This window comes from Gastrolobium bilobum, unplaced genomic scaffold (genome assembly GCF_033153095.1).
Source record: "Gastrolobium bilobum isolate Gb01-03AN ecotype WA unplaced genomic scaffold, APGP_CSIRO_Gbil_v1 utg23374, whole genome shotgun sequence".
NCBI lineage: Eukaryota > Viridiplantae > Streptophyta > Magnoliopsida > Fabales > Fabaceae > Gastrolobium > Gastrolobium bilobum.
The window spans coordinates 156,191-165,700 of record NW_026897485.1 but is presented as its reverse complement, the minus strand read 5'-3'; the positions used below and the strand labels follow the sequence as shown (position 1 = coordinate 165,700).

Here is a 9,510-nt window from a genome sequence, read left to right as displayed (position 1 = left end):
GATTGTTGAGGAATTAGATTCCTACAGGTTTTATCCCCCGGGTGAATTCGGGGTGGGCTCGAACGTCCCCCTTCATTTTCTTTAATAGTATCAAAGTAACAACCTCTAGATTCCTTCTGATCTCCACAAACATTGATTATTTCATTCTTATTGCTCACCATTTTTAACTTCTGGTGTTTTGTAGAAACCAGCATGGCCCACTGATGTATGGTTGGCCTTCCCAGGATTATGTTGTATTCTGATGGGAAGTCAGCCACTATGAACCTAACCCGCTCTGATCTGAACGCTTCTTTTGTTCCCAGGGTTAACCTGAGATCAATGTAACCTTTAGGAGGCGTATGTTCTCCGTTGAAGGCTACCAACGTCGTTCTGTAAGGTTTAAGGTCCTCTTTATCCAGGTTCATCTTCTTAAAAGCATCCCAGAGTATGATGTTGGCACAACTTCCTGCATCCACGAAAATCTTCCTGACCCGGCAGTTTACTAGGGTCCCTGCGATTACCAGTCCGTCAACATGACCGAGAAGCACCCCGCGCATGTCCTCCTTGGTAAAGTATAACAGAGGTGGATCTGGCTTGGTTGAGTCTTCTTTGAACTTGGGACGATCTCGAATGGAGAGTACCTCTTTCAAGTACCTCTTTCAAGTACTTTCTTCTTGCACTTACAGTATCTCCTCCACCTCCCAAAGCTCCACTAATTACATTACAATCGAATTCCGCTTCTGGGAATTCGTCATAGTTGGAATCATTTTTCTGATTCTTATCCTGTCTGTTCTTCTTTTCAGTAACGGGGCTTTTGCTTCGGTTCCTGTTTCCCAACTTCCTTTTGTTCTTCTTGGAACCTTGTGTTTTTATCACATATTGACGTAATCTACCGTCTCTCACAAACTTCTCCACCGCGTCTCGGAGATCCCAGCACTGGTCAGTGGTGCGACCTGACCCATCATGAAAAGCACAATATTTGGACTTATCTAATCCTCCTCTGTCAAATATGGGACGAGGTCTCTCCTCCTTTTTCATCTCCGTCGTGGCTATTTCTTTCCAAATTTGAGAACGCGACGCATTCAAAGGTGTATACTTATCGTACCTTCCAATGCGTTCTCTCATGTCTAAGATCTGTTGGCGCTAATCCTTCTTCTTACTGTCAAGTCGTTCTTTTCCCTTCGGGGGTGGACTCCTCCTTCTCGGGCTTGTTCTGTTGACTTCATCAGATTGCGCATTTGCAATCTCCATTTGCTCTAGTTCAAGGTATTTCTTCGAGCGAGTTCTAAACTCCTCCAATGTCTTTACTGGGTCCTTATAGACCGACTTGGCGAGTCTGGATCCACCATCCAGACCTGCGACAATGAGATGGACGTGGACATTCTCCTGCAACCCTGGGACCTGCAGTGCAGCGTCCTTGAACCGGTTAAGGTATCTTTGGAGGGTTTCTCCAGGTTGCTGTCGTATCTTTCCTAGAGCGAACTCGGACTTTGGATGCTTCTTGCTGGTTGCAAAGTTCAACAGGAACTTCTGTCCGAACTCCTCAAAGGATCCGATGGAATTAGCAGGCAAGGTTGAAAACCATGCCTGTGCCGCCCCCGTCAATGTTACAGCGAATATCCGGGATATGAGAGGTTCATCAATTCCCCGAATATACATGTCCGTGTCAAAGGCATCTATGTGCACCTGAGGATCTTGGCTCCGATCATATTTCAGTAAACGTGCCGAGTCGAAGTCCTCTGGGAAGACAACATTTAATATTTCAGTAGTGAATGGGCTATTATTATACTGCCCCCTGCTGTACTTCCTCCTATATCCACCAGGTTCTACGCGTCCTCGGATGTTTTGAATATCCTGTTGATACTGAGCTCTAACCCGGTCCTCCTGACCGTCAGCATGTGCTTGATGATTTTGTGCATCCTGGCCATCAGTGACCTGGTGCCCCTGGTTTACCAGGGTTCTCTGCATGAGGAACTTGGTATGATTGAGCCGGGTTTCTAGGTCCTTCTCGGCCATAGGCAGGCTGGCCTTCGAAATTGGTCATGCATCCCGCCGTGTTAATCGCCGCTCCAGGTCTTGCATCCCTCTGTTATTTTCCTCTCAAATAGCCCTGAAATCTTGTTGCCGTTGCAAGTTCGTACGGGTGTCCAGCGCTGCTATTCGTTCCATAATTGTGTTTAACGCGTTGTTGGCCAACCGAGTATCCAGATCGGCTGATTGAGCGACGCGCGCAGCCAGATCGCCAGGATGCTGGGCAGGGTTGCTCCTTACAGGAGCTACATTCGCTGCAGCTCCCCCATTTCGGGGTGCCGGCATTGAAGCGGTGTCCGAAACATCGTCTTCGACCTGGACATGATCGTAATCCACGTTGTTTCCGATCTGATTATGAGGCTGATTTATCTCCTCAATGACTGGATCCAACGACTGATTTTGGTTTGGGGGTGGCTTCTGGCTACTGCTCCTTGTCTGGATTGCCATCCCTTGTCAGATTTGGTGGGAACTTCAGATTCAAATTCAGAGAAAAGAATACCCATAGACGGCGCCAATGTTCTGTCCTTGAGACAGAGATGTCTAGCCCAGTCAGGCTAGTATGTTAATATTGGATCTGGTGCCCTCTCCAAGGTATCTATGAGGGAGATACCCTTGAGTCAAGGAGATCACTGTGCACAGAATACTATAGTGGCGTTAGCCAATGGGGTGTGTGTGCGCACAGTGACAACATAACAATGAGAGAGAGAATGTCTGTACCTTTAGGGTTTGCCCTGGTATTTACAGAGTTTACCTGTAGATAGTTTGGATAGCTATGCTGACACATCAAGTGGATAACTGTGCTGACACTAAGATTAGTAGGATTTAACTAGCATCAATCTATATCTTGGATTGCCCCTTGTTGGGCTTACTACTTAATGGGCCCATCATATGGGTCCATAACACAAACGAATGAAAACACTACCTCCAAAACGAACGAAACTCGATATTAGCTCAAAAATCTCCATATATGAAGCTCACTCTTTAACCTTTCGATTTCTTAGTTTCATGAAGCACCGTAGTTACGATACAACACGACACTCTAACACGTTAATTTTAAAAAATATTAAATTTTGACCTGTTAAAAGATGTTTTGATATTATATAATATTTTTAATTTATATTGTGTATATTATATTTAATATTTAATAATTTAACAAAAAATAAAGTTAAACTTAGAATACCCATCAATTTTGTAAAATAACATAAGATATTCGAAATTTTTATATTAAACTTGATAAAATGGTAATCGTAATCTAACGAATCTAACAGTTGGAACTCAAAATAAGACTCAACGTAACCTTTCAACCTTTTTTGAGTCTTTGCAATAAATAGTGGAGTGTCAGACACGACACATCAGTGTTTTTGAAATATCTGTTGAGATATATAGTCCCACATTGGTTGTATGAGCAGCTAATGTGAAGTTTATAAAGCCTTGGGCATTCCCACCCTTTGAGCTAGCTTTTGGGGTGGTGTATCCCAAGGTTCTTTACATGGTATCAGAGCCTCGTGTTCCGGGTTCGATCCTCGCCGCCCCCCACTTTCTTTCAAATGGAATTTCTTTGTTCGCACAGGTAGGTGGGCATGTGCATTGTCCACCTTTCAAGCTCAGTGAGCTCTGGTGTGAGGGGCCGTGTTGAGATATATAAAATCATTAATGTAACCTCACCCAACATCTTAAGCTTTTGGGATGAATTGATTCTTTACATGGTATCAGAGCCTCGTGTCTCGGGTTCGATCCTCGCCGCCCTCACTTTCTTTTGTGGAATTTCTTAGCACAGGTAAGGTTGGGCCTGTTGCATTGTCCACTCTTCAAGCCCAATAGGCTCTTGTGTGAGGGGGCGTGTTGAGATATATAGTCTCACATTGGTTGTATGAGCAACTAATGTGAAGTTTATAAAGCCTTGAGCACTCCCACCCTTTGAGCTAGCTTTTGGGGTGGTGTATCCCAAGGTTCTTTACAGTATCGGTGCTTCATAGCTTATTACCATTTTGATTTCACATTTTTTTTCCTCCTCGTCATATTATTACCAGTAATTTCTACAACAAATCTAAAGGGGTATTTGATAGGTGGATTTTTTTTTTTTAGAATGTTAGGAAAGTGGTAAATGAGATTCACAAATGAACATATTTGGTACGAAGTAGGAAAAATTTTCCTTGAAAAAAAAATTTGATGGGAAAATTTTTATAGTATAAAAATGAAGGAAAATGTCCACTTGGAAATACGACTTTATAGTGGTATTTTGATTTCCATAGCAAACTCACTTGTAGAAATTTTACACTAAATTTTTTTTCGTAATATTTTGGCCTACCAAATAATTTTTTTTAACTTTTCCTGAAAATTTATTTTCGCACATTCTCATCATTTTTCTAGTAATTATATTTTCCTGATAAAATATTTTTTCCTCTACCAAACACCCTTTTAGGGGGCATTTGGTAGGAGTTTTTCTCCTAAATAACCAGGCAAATCATATTGGGTTTAGGATTTTACCATGTTTGGTAGAGGAGTTTAAAAAAGTGAACCAGGCAACTGGTTTCCCCAGGTAAAATCATTTGTGTGTAAGAGGGCGTTTGGTATAGAAGAATTTTTTTTTACCAGTAACAAAAATTTGCTCATAATATGTTGGGAAGAATTTTTTGTCGGGTAAGTTAAACAAGGTGTTTGGTAGGCCAAAATGTTTCCGAGAAAATTGAATGAATTTTACTGATGTTATGTGTAAAATTTTACCACCGCAAAGGTAAAAAAAATTTCTACCCAATCCATGGTAAAATTTTACTAATGGTCCATGTGTAAAAAAATCAGATGGGAAAAAATTGTGTCCAACCCCTTTTAACTCTTCCTTCTATCAAACATGACTATATATTTTTATCTACCCTCTTTTCTCAGTCAATTTTTTCCCCTCCTACCAAACACCCCCTAAATTTTCCTCCATTTCATTGTTTCAAAAAATCACAAACTAGGTGATATTTGATGTTAACCGGGCAAAGGAAGAAATGAACGGGAGATTTATATCGAAAATGCCCCTCTTCAACAAAAAGCTATTTTTCAACCACCAAAGCATACATCATTGGCTACTTGGAGTCTTTAAGCGACGGTGCATGTTTGGTTCCCAATTTCAAGCATCAGTGAACAACTCAACATACTTCAGCTTGCTGGGACTTCAAGTAACGACGAGATTTGGTCAACATAGGAAGTCAAACAACTCAACATACTGTTTATAACTCACGCTCAAAACTTCGAAGATTTGGTCGACAATTTTGAAAGAGAGACACAACAAAAGACAAAGATTTGAAAAAGGAACATCATAATTTGGAGATAACCCCATCGATCGAATCACTCATATTTTAGTCGAGGGTTTTTTTTTTCAGCTTCAAAATTAAAAGTGCCCATTTTGGTAATTTATACTCATTATCTCATCAATATATTATCTTCAATTAAACATAGACTTTGAAAACTTACATCAATTTCTCGGATAATATTTTAATATATCAAATAACTTTTTTTTAATTTTCCTACCAAATTTATTTTCTTACTATATTACCAGTAAAAGAATTTGTCTGGTAAAAAAAATTTCTCCTTTATGAAACGACAATTTCAAGTGTTCGACATAATTCAAGTACTGTTATGGCTGCTGAAAGTACGATGGAAATTTTAATTATTTAACATCAAATCACAAGTTATTATGAGGTACTTATGGATATATTTGATACCCCTGGTATCCCACATTTTGAATAAGTAAATATTTATGATTTTATTTTATTTTTTATTTTTTTTAGTTCTTTTGGTGAAATGAATAGACAGCTACGCAATATTTGGTGTGGTAGACATCCCAAATTAATTTGTTTTCTTTGGAAAGTAACTATTTGCAGTTTTGCACCAATTTAGTATTTCAATATATATGTGTAATGTTGTTTTATTTAACACAATTGTGTATACACAGGAAGGGCCCTTTGGCCAATGACACCCACTTATCTATTTTGTTTGTTTTAATTATTTCCTTCAACTTGAAACTTTTTACCGACTAATATATATATAGTGACTAATTGATAAAACTGAGAGTGTAATTTATATTAGTATAAAATAATCTGACCCATATATATGATAAAAATATTCATCACACAACTTGAGATATATTTATTTTCGTCTACCAAAAAATTATGATGTTTTGTTTATTTATTTTCTTATATTAATTTATTCACATTTGAATGATTATAATTTTCTTTCTTTCTCTTTCTTTATTACCATTAATCCATCTTTATACGATTATAATTTAGTAGTCAAAAATAAAATTATCTCAAATAACTTGAGAAACGATAAGTCATGTATGTATATATGTATATATTGTACTATATTGTACAATTACTGATCACTAATATTTAGACAACTTGATTCTTAAAATTTTAAAATAAAACGGCATCCAGATGACATCTGTTTTCTATACATTTTTTAGTCAGAATTTCTGCAGTATTTTCCGGTTAGGCTCATTCTAATTTATGATTATGGTTCTGGTATTGCTGTAGCCTGTAGGGAGATCCTTTGTACACTCATTGTCAACGTCTTCATTGTGAACGGGTGCCACTGTGCCAGTTGAATTTGGTTGTGAGGAATTCTCTATGGTAAACAATTGGGTTGCATTTTAGAGAATTCCTCTCGGCCCCTATGAATTTATATTTAAATCCGATTACAATTCAAATCTCCAATTAAAGATAACTCCTAAATTGTAAGGATAAGAGATCTTATCTATAACAACTAATACTCCCTCTTAAGCTAGTGCATGTGGGTCATATACATCAATCAAGCTTGTTATATATATGTAAGTTATCCATGGAGCTCAAAGAGATAAGTACATCAAAAATTTGAAAACAAGACTCCTAAAAATTTCTACATATTGACAATCAACTATAAGAAATAAATTTAAATAAGGAGTACCTGCATTTCTGCATCATCTTTCAAGAGCTTTGTGGCAACCTCAAATTCACCAAGAACTTCAACCTTTAATCGAGTAGAAGGAGTCAAACAATGTCACTGGTTAAATAAACACACATATATCTAAGTTTCTTTTCTACAAAAGTAGCAAAATATTGGAGGAAATTGGTCTCTAGGGTGACGACAACAGCAAGCTACCAGGGCTAATAGGAGGAGATCCAACAAAGTCACAAAATGAAAGGATATAATATAAAAATCCTCACAAGAAGAGTATCTGCCACCCAAAAGAAGGTTAAAGGACAGAGCAACCAGAATAACAAGATCAATACACATAACTGGAAAGAAAAGGATTACCATTTCCAACTTGCATTTTAACTTCTGAGGGGTGTCAATTATAAACTCGCCTGCCATTATTTATATTTCAGTGTCAATTATCATGCCTCTCAAAAAAGAATGAATAACAATCACCATGAGAATTTACATTTATGATTTAGAACTAATATAAAATAAATCTCTACGTGTATGCGTAAGATGTATGAGAGAGAGAGAGAGAGAGACAACTTACGCATTTTTTTAAATCCAAAATCATGTGGAATTACTGTGTAAAATTCTCTGCAACAAGACAATTAACCAATTAAAAAAATATGGTTCTTTAAAGGGAAAATTCTCGACTCAAATGACAGAAAATGAATCATAATATAGGTAAAGCAGCGCACAGCTCTTTCAAAAGCAAATAAAAAAAAGCAAGCACTTCAAATGCGTGAAAGTATTGACTGTTATTTTGTTGTATCTGTGAAAACCATATTATTGATATAAATTAATCAACTGAATGTCTTGTATGCTTTTGCAATAACTAACTAACCTATTTCCATCATTTCCTGATTCATCATGCTCACATTGCAAACAAGTAGATATAAATTTTGCAACACGTGGCTCAAGTTTTGATTCCAGAGTATGCTTTCCTAAAGCGTAGCCAGGATTTTCTGTAACCTAAAAGCAATTGCCAAGTGTTTACAATGACTAATTGAATTATTTTCTACCTCCTTTTGTTCCCCCCTACATTAGTAAAATCCCAAGTGAAGATAAAATCAATTACCATTGACAAGAAATGAGCGAAGTCTACTCTATAAGTACAAAAACAAATTCCTCTTCATAAAAGAAACAGTGAACTATTTCATGATCAAGAGAAAACAGACCAAAGACAATTGCAAAAAGGCACATCAAGTTACATGAAGAAAAGGAAAATGCAACAACAAGGAATATAGTCACTGTTATAGAATAATATAAATCATTAAAAAAATCCTCACCTAACACTTTAAGGTTTTAGGTTGAAGTGATTTTTTACATGATATCAGAATTTGAGTGACTACAATGTCACAAGTTCAAATCCTCACGGCCTGAGCTCTTGCGTGAGGGAGTGTGTTAGAAAATAATATAAATTATTAAAAAAAACCTCACATAACACCTTAAGGTTTTGGTTTGAAGTAGTTGTTTACCGTAGTAATATTATAACTCACTGTAGATTCTTTTTCTTTGCCACTGTAGTCCATTTCCAACCGTGCATAACTCTTTGGATAGCAAACAAAACTATTCCTATTAGACCAAGCATTCTTGGTCTTGGCTAAAAACTTCTGTTAGAACTTCTGGATAGCACTCTCACGTGAAGTGTAAGGGCCATGTATCTTGTCCTGGCCCTTTACACCTACCCTTCCCCAATATAGAACTTGAATGACATAGAATTTGTTATTGTTTTCCCCAACATTAGTCTGGTTCAACATGGCATCATAAATTTCACCACCCTGCATTGTAGAGAAAAAAAAAGGAGTCCGAGACCTATGAAGCTATCAATTTGAACAATATGGAACTAGTTAACGGTATTATCAGACTTGCCAGTTGCAGAACATGATATTGTGTTTTAACGCAATCTGGAAGGCATTGATCAAGAACAGCCGCACCCTTTTGGTTGCGATCAGGTCACTATCTTTTACTCTTCCTTCTCCTCTACACAAGACTCTGCAGCAATGTCTGTGTACCAAAGTTGATGTTGGAGATACCACATTGGTTGTACAGGCAACTAATATAGAGTTTATAATGCCTTGGTTCCTTTAAGTTAATTTTTGGGGCGATAATCTGAAACTTACCTTACATTAGAGCAATGTTTTATATAAACCAAGGAAGCCCTGGACAGTGCTAGAGGAAGGAAAATGAGGATAATACCGTTATGCAAATAATTTCCATTCAACCATCAGCGTCTCAATCCCACGTTGGTTATGAAGGTTCCATTTGCAGCTCCTCCACCTTCATTTTACTCGCTGGGGAAATGGACTCTACTCTCCCTCCAACTTCGAATTTTCAAAGCAGATAATAATAAACATTTAATTAAAAAACAATTATTGTACGTGTGAAAAATAAATTTAAAACTTATTTCATGTAGAGATCAAGTTAGCCTTATTTATAATTTTTTTTTAGAGTTTTAAGTTGTCTGGATTTTTTTTCAATAAGTTATTTTTTAACTTTAAAATATTTTTTATTTCATGTGTGCGTTTGGATGCAACATTAACTCATTAAGTAAAAAAT

At 37.2% G+C, this 9,510-nt stretch overlaps 1 protein-coding gene across 1 annotated transcript; it reads right to left on the bottom strand.

Annotated features, from left to right (window-relative positions):
* Positions 1-1,122: 1,122 nt before the first annotated feature.
* On the bottom strand, positions 1,123-1,995 carry LOC133307310 (uncharacterized). The gene has a single exon (XM_061507800.1). It carries the CDS (start codon positions 1,993-1,995, stop codon positions 1,123-1,125), a length of 873 nt encoding a protein of 290 aa, XP_061363784.1.
* Between the last annotated feature and the right edge of the window lie 7,515 nt (positions 1,996-9,510).

Bases quoted from the DNA above. Each gene is read 5' to 3' on its own strand.
- LOC133307310 (XM_061507800.1), bottom strand. From the start codon at position 1,995: ATGGCCGAGAAGGACCTAGAAACCCGGCTCAATCATACCAAGTTCCTC.